This window comes from Geotrypetes seraphini, chromosome 2, assembly GCF_902459505.1.
Source record: "Geotrypetes seraphini chromosome 2, aGeoSer1.1, whole genome shotgun sequence".
Taxonomy (NCBI): Eukaryota; Metazoa; Chordata; class Amphibia; order Gymnophiona; family Dermophiidae; genus Geotrypetes; species Geotrypetes seraphini.
The window spans coordinates 449,451,313-449,468,905 of record NC_047085.1 but is presented as its reverse complement, the minus strand read 5'-3'; the positions used below and the strand labels follow the sequence as shown (position 1 = coordinate 449,468,905).

The 17,593-nt window shown below is 43.2% G+C and overlaps 1 protein-coding gene across 7 annotated transcripts in view; it reads right to left on the bottom strand.

Annotated features, from left to right (window-relative positions):
* CCDC7 (coiled-coil domain containing 7) overlaps positions 1-17,593 on the bottom strand; it is a 730,660-nt gene that overhangs the window by 101,779 nt on the left and 611,288 nt on the right. For all 7 annotated transcript variants that reach the window (XR_004538163.1, XM_033931492.1, XM_033931495.1 and 4 more), the window contains 2 exons: positions 5,703-5,753; positions 3,129-3,192 (listed from right to left, as the gene is read on the bottom strand). Coding sequence is in view for 6 of the 7 variants with exons in the window: in XM_033931492.1 (XP_033787383.1) it covers positions 3,129-3,192; positions 5,703-5,753 (115 nt within the window). In the remaining variant the exon portion in view is untranslated. The remainder of the gene's footprint in view (positions 1-3,128; positions 3,193-5,702; positions 5,754-17,593) is intronic.

Below are 17,593 nucleotides of genomic sequence, written 5' to 3'. Positions count from 1 at the left end.
CTTCTCCTTCCAACAAAACTACGGAAAAAGTTTGACATTAAATGGGATTACTTATAGGATCGACTCAGAAATTAAAATCCTGGGTGTATATCTGGATAAGTATTTATCTAAGAAAACATTTACTACTACCTTTATTTTATGGAGGCTGCATATTATTAGGTCTTACTTCAGTCCCTCTGCATTTAGAATGTTAGTTCAGTCTTTGGTTCTTAGTACATTGGATTATTGTAACTCTGTTCATCTTGCAGGTCTACGTTCAAATCTAGATAGATTACACAAGATTCAAAACGTAGTTGTACGTCTGATCTTTAATTTAAGAAAGTTGGATCATGTTACTCCCTATTATAGAGAGCTGCATTGGTTGCCTTTTGAGGTATTATTTAAATTTGGGACTCTGTTATAAAGCTATACACGGTCAAGCACCCAGTTATTTGCTGGATCAATTTGCGCTCTTTAAAGTAGAAAGTCCGTTGTGGATTACTTCGATGTTTGTATTTCCTTCAGTGCATGGCTGCCTATACAAGAAATTTTTATGTTGAACGATTGCATTTCAGGCAGCCAGTCAGGATTCTGAGTTACGTATCTTGTTTGCTACCTCAGGCTCCTATCTGCACTTCCAAAAACTATTGAAAACATATTTGTTTGTAAGATTCTTTGGGAAATTAATGATTAAGTGACAAATTTTTGTAATTCGCTGATTTGTACAATCTCTTACTTATGTAAACTGGAAGGTTTTGTGGTATATAAATGTACTGTAATGTAATGTAATTTTGCTTCAGCTATATACCATACAGTATATACCTGTCCTTTTTTATTTCTATTTATTTAATGTGTGGCAAGTATTCTGATCTTCCGGGTTTGGAAATGGTCATAAAGGAAAGGGATTGGGACTTGTATACCGCCTTTTTGTAGTTTTACAACTACACTCAAAGTGGTTTACATACAGGTACTTCAAGCATTTTCCCTGTCTGATCCAGTGGAGGATTAAGTGACTTGCCCAGGGTATCCTTGTGTGGTATAGAGCCATTTAACTGATTTCTTTTTTTTTTTTTTTTTAGTTCAATATTTTTTATTGATTTTTTGAAAAAATATAGGAAACAGTTCAAGTACATGGTATCAAAATATAAAACAAAACATTTAGTATAACTAATATTCAGTTACATTGTGCAATGTAGAATTGAATCGTTTTAAAAGATCTAAAGTACTAGGACTGTTCATGAAAAATTAGTAAAAGGAAAGATAAGAGGAAAGAGAAAGGCAGAATGCGCAGTTGGGCTACACAGAGGCATTTATAAGAGCATGTTCAGGTCATGTGCATGCGCTTAAGCTTTTAAATAAAATGTGCATTATTTTGCCCCATCTCATCTTGGTATCCTGCGCAAATTGTGGGTACAATGTCAAAAGAGATTTTAGCATCCTAGCCAATTTTCATAGCAAAACTACCTAGGTAGCTGTGGGAAGAAGTAAGAACTTCTCTGCTGGACTTCATCAAGACTTTTGATGATTCAGGGGTAAGGATTTGTAGCGAACTTTTCTTTTTTTTTTTTAAGGTGAGAGATTGGTGACTTTGTCTACTACATGTTTTCTTAGGTCTTTGAAGTTTAGAGGAAGAAATGCTCAGCATGTTACCATTTTTTTCTATTATAGGATGTGGGAACAGGGTGCTTAAACTCACTAACCCCACTCCTTTACAAAACCGCGCTAGCGTTTTTAGCGCCGGCCGCAGAAATTCTACGAGTGTCAGAGCTGTTACTGATGCGTCCGGCGCTAAAAACGCTAGTGCGGCTTTGTAAAGGAGGGGGTAAGGAAGGGCTGCGGCTCACTGGTTGACCTGCTTCCTCTGCACCCAGAGATTGTAAGATCAAATCCCGATGCTGCTCCTTGTGACCCTGGGCAAGTCATTTAATTCTCCAGTGCCCACTGCTCTGAATGTCAGCTTTGAAATGCCAAAGCTTTGTTGGTATACAAGTCCCCATTCCCTTTCCCCTTAATACTAAGCTGCGTAAGGCACTAATATGCACTAATCAAGTGCTAAAAATTACATTAATTTCTTTTGAGGGCGTGTGTCAGGGGCGGTGAATGGATGCTCCTGCACTAATCAGTTAGTGCAGCTCCATTCCAAGAACTAACTGGTGAGCACATAGGAAGCACGCGAGCAAGTACAAAATGGGTCATGGTAGGTGCTCATATGGTAAACTAGTTTAATGGCCATGTGCTAATGGCCCAATCCCTACCTTCTCAGAGCACAATTTAAGAAATTTAGGGTAACTCTTGCTAAGCCGAGATAAAAAGTGGCTCTTTTTACCACAGCTTAGCAAAAGTGTCCCTAATTGTTCACTGAGAAGGAAGGGATCTGGAGTAGGGATCAGATAGCGCCAGCTTCCAATGTTTTGTTTTGCTTTATTTTTATATTTTTTATACTGAGTCACATTATCTAACACCTTACCCTCCCCCCCTTTTACTAAGCCGCGGTAAAGGCTTCTACCGTGTTCCAGAGCGCTAAATGCCCTGACGTTGCTCCAGCACTCATAGAATTCCTAGAAGCATCGGAGCATTTAGCACCCTGAGCCACAGTAGAAACATATACTGCGGCTTAGTAAAGAGGGGGTTAGTTAATACATTCAGTAGCACTTCTTTCAGTAATGCTTCAAAAACATTAGCATTGAATATACTACTACTCCTCATTTTCATAGCACATCTAGGGGGGAGGGTAGTGGGGGTTGTGCCTAGGGCAATGGAGGGTTAGGATTAGGCTCAGGGTCACAAGGATCTGCAGTGGGAATTGAACCCAGTTCTACAGGAATCAAAGCCCACTGTACTAACCATTAGGCTATTCCTCCCTCTAAATTAAAACAGCGGGCTGGATTATGACTACTATTACTGCAGTATCTGAGCACCTCAGTTTTGTAAATTATGTGCTGTTTGTCTTATTTCATTGAGCTTTGTGGATTTGGTTCTCCTGTTTTTTGTTGCTGTTTATTTACTAGACTTGTGTTGTTTTATCAGCATGTAGTAAACAAGCCTCCCATTAAACATAGTTTTTTACTTGTACCAGTATCTCATCATAATTTCACTTGTACCAGTAACCAATCATAATTCATATCAACAATAACATTAATAGAAGTCACCTGTAATTAGTAGTTGGTCATAGCGCATCCTTGCAGCAAGGCTCTTAGAGAAGATAGCATCGGTCTTTTTTTTTAACAAAACAGAAATAAAAATAAACTATGTTAGGTATATTTTTAAACAGCAATAAATGTCCCTCTATGAGACTACCTTGCAGTAAAGTAACAATTTTGTTGATTTAGGGGCCCACAGAGAAATGAAGGCAGATACAGACCATATGGCTTATCTAGTCTACGAGGGGCCACTGAAAAGTTCTCAGTCCAACCATGAAGAGAATGATGTGGAGCCATGAAACTTACGAGTTATTCCATACTTTTCTTGATGCTTTCCACTTCGTTTCACTGGTAGCCTCTTTGTAATTTTAGGAGGCTACACATTATCACTATTATATTTTATTCATGTTCGATTTGTTATACTGGATGTGATTCTGTTTGTGTATGTACTCTATTGTGACCCACCTTGGGAAAGGTGGGGTATAAATAAATAAATACAAAATACAAATTGAAACAAAAAGTGTGGAATAACTTGTAAATTTCATGGCTCCACATCATTCTCTTCATGGTTGGGCTGAGAACTTTTCAGTGGCCCCTCGTAAGTTTGTTCCACTTACTATGGGATTGATATTCAAAAGAGTTTAACTGGACAGGAGAGGCTTCTACCCAGTTAAACCCCACTGAGCAAGCCTTCAGTGGCACTTAAGTGGCTGCTGAATATCGTTGCTAACTGGCCATCCCCTAACTAGCAAGGTTAGGAGCGGGCCAGGGGATTACACTGGCAAAACTGCTGTCCTAACTTTATGCGGTGAGTTAACTGGGCACTGGTCTGAATATTCAGCGCCAGGAGCCATGCGTGCTCTAGCACTGGATATCTAGGGTTAGGCCAGCATTAGCTAGGAGCAACTAGATAGCCACTTACTGGAACAGGCTGAATATTGATTCTTACATTATCATTAGAGATTTTATTCCACTGTACTTTGACTTTGTACCCCAAATTTTATCAGTGGTGAAGAGAACATTCCTAGCTTGAAAGAAAATCTGGTCCTTCAGATCCTTCTTAGACGCTATAGCTTTGAAAATCCCCAGTCATGCCCTTCTTATTAATGGAATAACTTCTGTAATTATCCGTGGGCAAGTATTCCTTTCTATCCCTTGAGACATTTCCAACTTTTACAAAATATAGCTATCAAACTCCTTTATAACACCAAATGCTTGGACCATGTTATGCCCTTGTTGATCTACCAGTACTGGCTGCCAATTGCAAATAGAATAAAATTTAACAAACTTATGCTAACATATCATATACTCTCTTCAAGCATTCCTATCTAACTGAACTCTCTTTTCATTCCTTATATTTCTATACATTTGTTCAAGGAAATATTTTTTCTACTCCCTTTCCCTTGGGATGCCACGTATGCATTTCCTGTCTTACTCCCACTTTATGGAATGTCTTACTGGTTTACCTAAGAACGAGAGTAAGTGGTTCATCCATAATTTAAAGAGAATATTAAAATAGTACCCAGGTTATTAATATGGCTGAACTGTGCGCCTGTGACTTCTTACATTTGTTTTTCTCTTTCTCTTACTTTCCCCTTTAGACTGCAAGACCTGTACGTCACATCTCTGGTATGTAAAGTGTTGTGCAATTACTTCTCCCTTCCTTCAGGTGATGCTTTTCTTTAGTGTTAAACCTGTAATGTTTGTATACTATGAGGCCAATACAAAAAGCAGTGTGTTAAAGCCACTGATAGCACACAAAGTTCCTGCAAAAAATTTGCTGCATGATGCAGTAATCTGCAGTTTATTGCGAAATGTCACTCCTCCTGTCAGTGTCTGACCTGCAGTTGTCTCAGATACTGACAGAAAGGGTAACAGTTTTTTTAAAATTGTCACAGCAGTCTGCATCAGCCTGAGTGTCCTGTCAACCGCTCCAACCTCCAATTTAAATAATCTGTCTTGAGCACCCTTCCACCGATCCTTCCCCTGTCCACCCAACTAAATAAATCCAATCTTTTCTTGGTGTCTAGTGCATCCCCTACCCCTTGACCTCAAAGCTGACTCCTCCAAATTAAAAAATTTAATCCCCCAAATTCATACCTCAAAGGAGGCAGGATGATGGCTACTCACTCCTGCTTCCAGCACTGCTATCTTGAGCAATGGCGATGCCCTACCCTGCCTGGTGTATCTGGGGAATGCTCTGGGTAGGGCCTGTCTGTCATAAAAGGGACCGCTTAATTTTATTTTGGTAGTGCACAGAGAGAACAAAGAAGTAAAGAAAACTTTAAAAGTGCTCAAAAACTCAATCATGGAAACTAGAAAGTGAAAAAAAATGGTAAAATCAGTAAAGAGCTGAGGAGAATTATGGCAGTCCCTTCTGGAGTACCTCAGGAAAGGTCTGGTGGGGATGGTAGAAGACAGGAAACAGAAGAGCTGCAGGGTCAAAAGTGTGCAGATACCCCATGTATGAACAAAATGAATGTTAGAAAAATCTGGAATTCTGTTCCATGTCAGCACAAAGAATAAGCCAACTACACATCACATTCATACATAGCCTGAATAGTAATGAATAAACATACTTACCAACTGTGATCTCCCAAACGGACTGAAAAATTTTGATGGCTGAAATCTTATCTAAAAAACACATAGTAACGTAGTAAATGACAGCATTGTAGTTGTGTAAGTTCGTTAATGTCTTTGATTTTAGGAATATTTAAATATATTGGATTTCCCCTTTTTAACTGTACATCGCTTTGAATTAAGATATTGTCATTAAATCATAATTTTAATAAAACTTGAAAACCTGAATGGTCCATCCAGTCTGCCCATTAAAAAATACATGATTAAATTAATTTGCCTCTTATTTGATATTTCTGGGCCATAGACTGTAAAGACTGGTATTGTCCTAGGTTCCAAATGCTGAAGTTGTCGTCCAAGCTCACTCCAGCTAATCCAACCATCCCGTTGTTTGCAGGATATCATGTTCCAAGTTAGTGGAGTTCCCTTTGATGCCCATCCTAGCCCATCTGACACTGAATTACCATATATGGGACACAGACCGTGCAAGTCTGTCCAATACACTGGCCTTAGTTCTTTAATTTTCATTTTAGATCTGGTGATCAAACTTACTACATAAAACTATTAATTCCAAAGATGATGATATCATCAAATCTTTTATGGAAAAACATTTTTAATCTAAACATAAATTACTTCAATTGATTTAACCTTCTACAATGTCCGCTTTTTCTAAAACGTCTCCCTTGAAGAATCGGTATTAATAGCAGGCATCTAAGTGGTAGATGTACTAAGATACAATAAGTTTGGTAAATTACTGAAAGCAATTTTCAAAAACAACTGTGAATCCTTCCTCCCCCTCCCTCCACATGAATATCTCACTATGTAGAAACTAATCAGATGCAGACAAAAATTACCTGGTATTTTTACCATATTAATATCCTCTATAATACAATCCTAAGCGCGCATGCGCACTTAGGACGGCGTGTTTCCTGACAGTGTGCTGTGTCCCTCCATGCCGAATTCCATTTTCGAACATGGAGGTAAGAAACATGCCGGCAACTCCCCCCTCCCGCCCCACTCACCGCCAGAGAAACCTCCATAGTTGTCGGAACGGGGGGTGGGGCACAGGTGCCCCTGCCGGCATCTACTTCTCTCTCTCACCTGCTCACTCGCCCGCCGTGTTTAACTTCAAAGAAAAGCGCTGTGCCATGCTTCTGCTGGCCTTGCCGTCTTCTCTCCACTGTGGTCCGCCCTCTGACAACTTCCTATTTCCGCTAGGGCTGGCCGCAGTGGACTGCGAGGCGGTCGTTGGGAAGCGGGTAGGTGCTGGCGGCTCTCACATGCGCTGAATTGGCGCTCAGGGGCAGGAAGATGGGAGACGGGCCTTAACGGGCTTTCACCAGCATGCCGGTGCGGGCAGCCAACCAGCCCCAGCTCATCCGTTGCAGCCAGAAGGACGAGTATTACCAGGGCTGCCTGAGAGCGGGTGCCAGCGAGGTGTGCCAGATTCTGGCCAGTGAGCCATGAGCCAGCGGGGCTGGGTGCGAGCTGCAGGCAGATAGTGTGCTGGGAGCCCAGGCAGCAGCTGCAGCTCGGGGGAGGGTGAATCCATTTCTCTCTACTTAAACTTACCTGTTCCTCTCTCTTCCCCCCCTCCTCCGTGCAGCAAAAATGCGGCGCAGCGCTTTTCTTTTAAGTTAAACACGGCGGGTGGATGAGCAGGCGGGAGGGAGGAGGGGGAGGAGTAGATGCCAGTAGGGGTGTGTTACAGAGTGAGGGAAGTGGGGAGAAGGGAGAAATGGATGTGGAGGAGACAAAATGGGGAGAGGGAGAGAGATTAAGGGAGGGGACAGAAGGGGGAGGGAGAGATATGGACATGAGGTTCGTGCCGGTGGGCCAGAAGGGGTGCTGCTGGACAGGGGGAGCAGGTAAGGGGTGGTGGTGGACAGCCGAGGAAAGAGAGAGACAGAAAGAAAGAAAGACAGACAGAAAGTGGCCAAGGAGAGAGAGAGAAAGAAAGACACACACACATCTATTCTAGCACCCGTTAATGTAACGGGCTTAAAAACTAGTATGGTATAAATGGTTATGGTTAAAATGAATAGCATGTATTATTTTGATCTTGTAAGACAGGGAAGGTATAATGGAAAACCCTAACCCTCCACAAAAGTATAAAAAGTGAGACTTGAAAGTATTTTGCTGTCATGCCATAAGAAGGGAGAAGAGAGCTAGTGGGAACCCCAGGAACATATGATATGTTTTCTAGAATACAGATAGACAGAAATTTAGTACATTCTGTTTGTTGTTTTGGTGCTAGAATGAGTGACGTAGCCAGAAGCAGTTTTTGAGTGGGTCAATATGTTGGATGGGTGAGCAATAGGGTTGCCAATTTTTTGAAAGAGAAAAACCTACCACCTAATGTACCCATGCCCTGTCCCTGCCCCACCCATAACCTACTTCCAATAGTTTCAATGAGGCTAGCAGTACAGGCTTCAGTGGCTACAGGTCATATTGAGGGTTAGGAGAAGTACAAAAGACTATACTCTTCAGCCCCATTAAGCCACGGCACCAGATATATTCTGTATTGACAGAACTCCCTGGCTCTTCCACTAACAATGAATACAGAGCAGAGGTAGGATATTTCCCAATAAAACTTACCATACAGAGAAAGTTTTGTTTCTTGTGTAATCTCAATAAAACAGGCATATAGTAAAATAATGCAAAAATCTATAAAACAAAGGGTCATTCAGAGCCTAGAGCAAATATACCATGCCAACACTAACTTCCAAAACAAGGAACTTACCTATGATATTTTAGGGACCTAAATATTATAGCAGGCCCCTAAAAGCACAGTTACTTACTGTAATAGGTGTTATCCAGGGACAGCAGGCATATATTCTCACACATGGATGACGTCACCGATGAAGCCCCGGTACGGACACTTGAAAAGTGAATCGCAACTTTAAAAGTTGAGAAAGTTCAAGATCAGCCCGCACCGCACATGCGCGAGTGCCTTCTCGCCCAATGTAGGCGCGCGGTTCCTCAGTTAAGATAAGCTAGTTACGAAGCCAACCAGGGGAGGTAGGTGGGTTGTGAGAATATCTGCCTGCTGTCCCTGGATAACACCTGTTACAGTAAGTAACTGTGCTTTATCCCAGGACATCCTTTATACTATCTCTGTTGTCTTTAATCTTCACTCAATATCACATACAGTCCAATCACACAGAACAACATTTAAAGTGCCAAAGGGATATCAGATTACCCTCCAAGCAGCATAGCTCAAAAGGGTTACTTCCTCATATTTCCTGAAGGCACATCTATTTTTATTTTTTTCCTTTTCTTCACTTTTTCTGTTAATCTTTCATTCTTAGGGGATTCCCAGTAATGGCTGAAAGCTAAGCTAAGTGAATTATTTATTGAAAAAATATTTATATAAGAATGAAAGATTAACAAAAAAAATGAAGAAAAGGAACACAATAAAAATAGATGTGCCTTCGGGAAATATGAGGAAGTAACCTTTAGAGCTATGCTGCTTGGAGGGTAATCTGATATTCCTTTGGCAATTTAAATGTTCTGTGTTATCCCAGGACAAGCAGGCAGCATATTCTCACACATGGGTGACCACCAAGCTAACTAGAAAGGGATGGTTGGAATGTTGGCCTTTAGGAAAATAAATTTTGTAAAACAGATTGGCCAAAGTGCCCTTTCCGTCTCAGAAAAGTTTCCAGACAATAATGTGAAGTGAAGGTATGAACTGAGGACAAGGTGGCAGCTTCACAGATTTCCTCAATAGGAGTAGATCTAAGGAAAGCTACAGAAGCTGCCATAGCTGTGACCTTGTGAGCTGTGACCACAGTTGTGGTCCAGTCTGAGCATAACAGAACGAGATACAGGGCGCTAACCAGTTGGAAATCGATCTCTTGGAAACAAGATGCCCCAATTTGTTAGGATCAAATGAGATGAACAGTTGGGGAGATGTTCTATGAGGCTTTATCCTGTCAAGCACGTTTAAAGTCCAGAATGTGAAGCTCCATCTCCTGCATGAGGGAAAAAAACTGGAAGAACAATTAACTGATTGAGATGAAACTCCATGACCACTTTCGGTAGAAACTTTGGATGCATGCATAGAACCACTTTATCATGGTGAAAAACCGTGAAAGGTGGATGAGACAGCAACGCTTGTAACTCACTGACCATTCTGACAGAAATGAGCGAGATAAGAAAAAACAACTTTCCAGGTAAGAAAGTTGAGATGAGCTGTGGCCATTGGTTCAAATGGTGACTTCATCAATCTGGCAAGTGGTGTCACATGAACTGTGGAGGCCATGTGGCCCAGGAGAACCATCATGTGCCTGGCAGAGATCATTTGGAGATGAAATATCTGCAGACATAGATGGAGCACAGTGGTTAGGCAATCTGGAGGGAGACACACTCTCATGACAGTAGTATCGAGAATAGCTCCGATGAACTGGAGACATTGAGTCGGTTGCAGAGACGATTTGGGGAAATCGATCTCGACACCCAAGACTTGAAGGAAAGGGATGGTCAGAGTTGTTGCTAGTTCCACCTCTTGAGATGATGAAGCCTTGATCAACCAATCGTCCAGTTAAGGGAAAACCTGAAGACTGCAAGAACGAAGAGCTGCCACTACCACAATCAGGCACTTCATGAAGACCCTGGGATAAGATGCCAGGCCGAACAGAAGCACTTTGTATTGGTAATGACGCTGATTCACTTAACAATGGAGGTATTTCCTGGAAGCTGGATGTATCGGAATATGAGTATAGGCTTCCTTGAGATCCAGAGAGCATAGCCATTCATTTTGCGCTAATAGGGGATAGAGAAGGGGTGAGAGATAACATTCGAAATTTCTCCTTCACTAGATATTTGTTGAGAGCTCTGAGATCCAGAATGGGTCGCAGTCCTCCCATCTTCTTTGGTACTAAGAAATAGGGGGAGTAGAATGGTGTTGAGAAAGAGGAACCTCCTTGATGGCATTGAGAAGAAGGGCTTGAACCTCCTGGAGAAGAAGAGAGAACTGTGCAGGGTTTGAAGCAGACTCTCTTGGTGGATGATGTGGAGGAAGGGTGTTGAAGTGAAGAATGTAACCCTGACGAATGATGTTTAACACCCAGAGATCAGAGGTCATGAGCTCCCAACGATTGGAGGCGCAGGTGGTCTTCTCCTCGATCCTCCCAGTGAGGGGCAAGGTAGAGCCAGAGATGAGCGCATCCAGAGGGCTAATGACTGGCTGTGAGGATGGTGCAGGGAGATGAACTTCGGGTTGCTGCACCATGGAGAGACGCTACAAGGACTACAGGGATCAGACGGGCTACACCTGACCAGAAGAGGGAAAAACGTCCTTGGACACCGACTAGCCCACCTACTTCACAGGGCTTTAAACTAGGTAAGTTGGGGGAGGGTACAGGCTCAATCAACCCACCTGGCAAGCTAGGCTGCCAACACTTTTTGGAGACTGGGGTAAGTGGACACAGAAATTCTGGGTTCAGGACTAGGGCGAGTACACACATTTCCGAGACTGGGGTGGGTACATGTTGTGATTTGGGGTCTAGGGAGGGTACACACCTTGCAAATTGTACCAAAAGAGTCCAAATAGCTCAAGCGGGAATTCCCCCACAGAGTACACACATTTCTGTGTCTGGGGTAGATACTCACAATAAAACTAGCACTAAAAGCGAACATGCGACATGGAAAGCCATGTACGTCAACGCCCACAGCTTGGGCAACAAGATCCTAGAATTAGAGACTGAAATGAGGAACGCTGACCTGGATGTGGTGGCGATATCTGAGACTTGGCTCACGGACTCCCACGGGTGGGACATGGTCATACCAGGCTACAATTTACTTCGCCGGGACAGGGAGGGCAAAATGGGAGGAGGTGTAGCACTATATACTAAAGATGACATTAAAGTCACCAGAATTGCAGATGTCAGGTACACAGGGGAATCCCTTTGGGTAAATTTGGCCAGGGGGAAAGACAAATGCCTGTATCTTGGCGTAATATACAGACCCCCAAATCAACAGGAGGACCTGGATATGGAATTGATCGGAGACATAGAGAATATCACCTTGCGTGGGGATACAGTACTGTTAGGTGACTTCAATATGCCTGGTGTGGATTGGAACACACTTACCTCTGCATCCAGCAGCAGCAGGAGGCTATTGAACTCTATAAAAGGAGCAAGACTGAAACAACTGGTACTGGAGCCAACAAGGAAGCAGGCAATACTGGACCTGTTACTTACAAATGGCGAAAGTGTCACAGAGGTCTCAGTGGGCGAAGCATTGGCCTCCAGTGACCACAATATGGTATGGTTCAATCTCAAAAAGGGGTTCGCCAAAGCTAACACATTGACCAAGGTCCTAAGCTTCAAGGACGCCAACTTCGAGGACATGGGGGAATTCATCCATCAAGCGCTACAAAACCAAGCGGTAACAGATAACGTAGAAGAAATGTGGTCAGCTCTGAAAAATACCATACAGGAGGCAACCATCCGATATATAAAATCAGTAAGTAAACGGTGAAGGAACAATAGGCCACAGTGGTTCTCTGCGGAGATCTCGGGCCTCATAAAAGAAAAGAAAAGAGCGTTCATTTCTTACAAACAATCAGGGAATCAGGACTCGAGAGAAGACTACCTGGTCAAGGCAAGAGCCGTCAAAACAGCAGTTAGAGAGGCCAAATTCCGAAACGAGGAGACGTTAGCAAAGAACATCAAGAAGGGCGATAAATCCTTCTTCAGGTATATTAGCGACAGAAACAGAAACACAGGCGGGATAGTACGCCTTAGGAAACCAGATGGGAACTATGTAGAAGAGGACTCGGAAAAGGCTAAACTTTAAAACGAATACTTCTGCTCGGTCTTCACCCGTGAGGAGCCGGGATCTGGCCCTCTGCTACAGACGAGGGATTGTTCAGTAGACCCGTTTAGTAGCTTCGAGTTCACGCCAGGCAGTGTCTACTGTGAGCTGTCTAAACTCAAGGTTAACAAAGCGATGGGGCCAGACAACCTACACCCCAGGGTGCTCAGGGAATTAAGTGATGTCTTGGCGGAACCACTATCCGCGCTCTTCAATCTCTCCCTTAGTACAGGTATAGTCCCGTTGGACTGGAAAACGGCTAACGTCATTCCACTCCATAAAAAAGGTTGCAAAATGGAGGCTGCAAACTATAGACCGGTGAGTCTCACATCAATAGTGAGCAAGCTGATGGAAACTCTAATCAAACGTCAATTGGATACGATCATGAACGAGGAGAATCTACGGGACCCCCGTCAACATGGATTTACTATGGGGAGATCCTGCCAATCCAACCTGATCAGCTTCTTTGACTGGGTGACGAGGAAGCTGGATGTTGGGGAGCCCCTGGACATCGTATACTTAGACTTCAGCAAAGCTTTCGATAGCGTACCACACCGCAGGCTGTTGAACAAAATGAGTTCTATAGGATTGGGTGACACTTTGACAAAATGGGTTGAGAACTGGCTTGGAGGCAGGCTTCAGCGAGTGGTGGTGAATGGCACCCCCTCTGAAATGAAAGAGGTGATCAGTGGAGTGCCGCAGGGATCGGTCTTGGGCCCGATCCTGTTCAATATCTTTATAAGAGACTTAGCAGAAGGGCTTCGAGGTAAAATAACGTTATTCGCAGATGACGCCAAACTATGCAATGTAGTAGAAAGGAGTGTAACGATCAAAAACTCAATATCCGACAATATGACGCACGACCTACTCCTATTGGAGCACTGGTCTAGGATCTGGCAACTAGGTTTCAATACCAAAAAATGCAAGGTCATGCACCTTGGCAACCAAAACCCATGCAGAAGTTACACCCTTAATGGCGAGATCCTAGCAAGGACTGTAGCAGAACGGGACTTAGGGGTGATCATCAGTGAAGACATGAAGACTGCCAATCAAGTGGAGCAGGCTTCATCTAAGGCTAGACAAATCATAGGGTGTATACGTAGGGGTTTCGTCAATCATAAGCCTGAAGTCATTATGCCATTGTATAGATCCATGGTGAGACCCCATCTGGAATATTGTGTACAATTCTGGAGGCCTCATTACCGGAAAGATGTGCTGAGACTAGAGTCGGTCCAGCGAATGGCCACCCGAATGGTCTCAGGACTCAAGGACCTCCCATACGAGGAACGGCTGGATAAGTTGCGGCTATACTCACTCGAGGAACGCAGAGAGAGGGGAGACATGATCGAGACGTTCAAATATCTCACGGGCCGCATCAAGGTGGAAGAAGATATCTTCTTTTTCAAAGGTCCCACGGCTACAAGAGGGCATCCGTGGAAAATCAGAGGAGGGAAGCTGCACGGTGACACCAGAAAATACTTTTTCACCGAAAGAGTGGTAGATCGCTGGAATGGTCTTCCACTTCAGGTGATTGAGGCCAGCAGCGTGCCTGATTTTAAGACAAAATGGGATCGTCACGTGGGTTCTCTTCACAGAGAAAGGTAGGGGTGGGTCATTAAGGTGGGCAGACTAGATGGGCCGTGGCCCTTATCTGCCGTCTATTTCTATGTTTCTATGTTTCTATGATGTAAAGTTGAAGTTGCCCCCTTAAGGGCTGCAGCAGAGGATGGAGAATAGGAACTGTGGCTATGCTCATGAGGAACACATCAAAAAGGCTGCTGAGGTTTTTGTTGAGCAGCCGGCTGTTTAGGTGGTTGATGTTGTGGTAGCTTCTGCCTTCTAGGTGGTGGAGGAGCAGGAGTTTTGGCAGCAAACTGACGTTGGTAAGAAGAGGCAGGTTTGAAAGGTCAAGGGGCCTGAGGCTTCTTTTTAGGCTTCACCAACGTGTCCCATCTGGTCTCATGGGCAGAGAGTTTCTGTGTAGCAGTGTCGGTAGAATCACCAAAATGCTCATCTCCAAGACAGGGAGCATTGGCCAGACGGTCTTGGTGAATAATGTCGAGGTTAGAGAAACGCAACAATGGAAGACGTTGCATAGCTACCGACATAACTGCTGCTCGAGAAGTAAGCTCAAAGGTGTCGTAGGTGGACCTGACCATATACTTGTGGAGTTGAAAAGAAGTGGCAACAATACTCTGAAAAGACTTGGTCTTTCTGGAAGGAATGTATTTAGTGAATGATGAAAATTGTTTGATCAAATGTTTTAAATAGCAGGAAAAATAAAAATTATAGTTTCCTGCTCAGTTTGCTAACATTGAATTTATCCATTGTCCGGCCCTCCCTGCCAGGAGGAACGGATGCATAAACACTGGCTCCAGAAGATTTCTTTAGAGTAGATTCCACTACCAGTAACTCATGTGGCAATTGAGGCTTGTCAAAACTGGGAAGAGGCACCGCCTTATAAATGGACTCCAACTTCTTAGGAGCTACTGGTATGGAAAGTGGAGTCTCTAAATTTTTGAAAAAAGTGTCTCGCAAGAAGGCATGAAGAGGCAGCTTCAACATGTCCTTAGGAAGCAAGTCGTAATCCAAGGTCTCCAAATATTCTTTGCTATGTTTAGAATCCGCTTGCAAAGAAATATCTAGATCTTTAATCATCTGAGAAATCTGGAGAAAGACAGATTCTTAGATGGAGAAGATGCTCTAGGTGGAGAACGATGTGAAGTCGAATCCGAAGAGTCCTCTTTGGTGGAAGAAGGTAGCTCCTGATAAGAATCTCCCAACAGATCAGAATCTCTGATAGAGGAAGCATGTTGGGAACGGTGTCGGCGGCTCGGTGCAGAAGGCTCAAGATGCTTCAACTTGCACAAGACCTTCCCTGACTGTGCTGGAGTGACCTCCCAGAAGTTTGAGTGGAGGAAGAATGGTACTGTGTCTTGCTCGACTCCCGTGTCGAGGATTTCTGCACTGGGGGAGTATCAGTGCCAGGTGTGGTCGGCGTCGTGGACAGTTCAGACTGGACCTGCACTGGGAGAGTCGTTATCAATAGCTGCGCAAGCTGAGTCGGAACCAACAATTGAAAATGCTCCCCTAATTCTTCCCTAAGCAAGTTATCAATTTTTTGCTTAAGGGAAAGCACTGGTACCATCTGCTTTCTAGCTGGTACCTTCGGTGCCGTAACCCAGTCCGGGGATGAGGAAGCCAATAAAGAGGCACTCACCAGAATCGGAATTACAGACCTATTGCGAGCATTCCCTTATTTGTAAAGCTGATGGAAAGTTTGGTAAACCAGGATTTAGTAACGTACCTGGATAAACTCAGAATACTACCTGATAACCAGTCAGGTTTTCGTTATGGGTTTAGCATCGAAACAGTTATTGTGCCATTGCTAGATTCCCTCCTTAATTTATTTAGCCAGGGTACAAGTGCGCTAATCCTGCAGTTAGACTTGAGTAGTGCCTTTGATTTAGTCGATTATGTTATCCTAATTGACTGTTTGGAGACAATTGGACTCTCCGGTAATGTGTTAAAATGGTTTCAAGGTTTCTTGACTAAACGATCGTACCAAGTCTATAGCGATAATAAACAATCCTCCAGCTGGGTAAACCCATGCGGAGTCCCGCAGGGTTCTCCCCTATCCCCAACACTGTTTAACATTTACCTAGCCTCATTGGGTAATCTACTGCAAAGTTTAAAAAAGCAAATTTTATAGCTATGCCGATGACATCACTATAGTTCTTTCCCTAACAAGCCTGACTTCTGAGACGAAGAATCATCTAGCATCAACTTTAAAGCAAATTGAATCATGGATGGCCGAATTCAAATTGAAACTCAACTCAGAAAAAAACAAATTCTTTCTGGCGCGTCCATATGACAAAATCAAAGATACTTCAGTTTCCTTGAACAGTCAGAACTTTCCTATTGTCGATTCCATAAAAATTCTGGGAGTGACGCTGGACTGTTACCTCACTCTAGATGTTCACACAGAGTTACTGGTTAGAAATGGCTTCTCGATATTATGAAAACTAAGAACCATCAGAAAGTACTTTGATGCAGCATCATTCCGATTACTGGTGCAATCTTTCATTTTAAGCCTGCTTGACTATTGTAACATAATTTATCTGGGGTCTTTCAAGAAAACCATTCAAATTATATAAAATTTGGCAGTTTGACTGATTTTTGGTATAAAAAAACATATAACCCCCTACTATCAAAAACTTCATTGGCTGCCCCTAGAAGCAAGAGTGTTGTTCAAATTTGCCAGCCTGTCTATTCTAGGTTTGGCCCCCATATACCTGGTCTCCCATTTTAACCTGGACTGTTCCACTAGGCCTACACACAGAGTACATATGTTTAGCCACTCAACAATAAAGGCCTGCTGATACAAAAGATACCTGGACAGAACTCTTGCTTTCCAGGCAGGTCAACAGAATGGGTGGTTGGGTAACATCATTAAGCACTCCTCATCCTACCTAAGCTTTAGAAAACTAGTTAAAAAATAACCTGTTTAACCAATTTGTAACCAAGAACTCTTAAAGCCTTAGCCCTGTATTCTACTTACCTGTACTCAATGTCCCTAAATTGTGACTATTATTCTGAATTTCTCCCTCTCTACATGTATTCGATGACCTCATTATAATTATTTTCGCTGATTGTCCAGCTCTTCTTGTTGTAAACTGCCTTGAACTACTATGGCTTTGGTGGTATATAAGAATAAAATTATTATTATGATTATTATTATTCTGCGAAATCGGCATGATTTGGCTCAATGCAGCTTTGACCTGAGTCCCGGAGGGGGTAGGGGAAGGCTTCTTAGCTGGCTTAACCAAAGACATGGTGAACTGTGACACCGAAGCTGACGAGGGTGTATCTGACACGGACACGCGCAGTGTTGTCTTGGTTGGTGCGGACTGCGATGGTGTTCATGCTGATGTCGGCTCCCCTTCCAACGAAGAGTTGACGTTGTTGCAGAATTCGATTTTTTTTAGTCCTCTTCTGCAAAGTGGAGCAGCATATGCAAGACTCGGGACGGTGCTTGGGTCCCAAACACTGGAGACACCAGCGGTGAGGGTCAG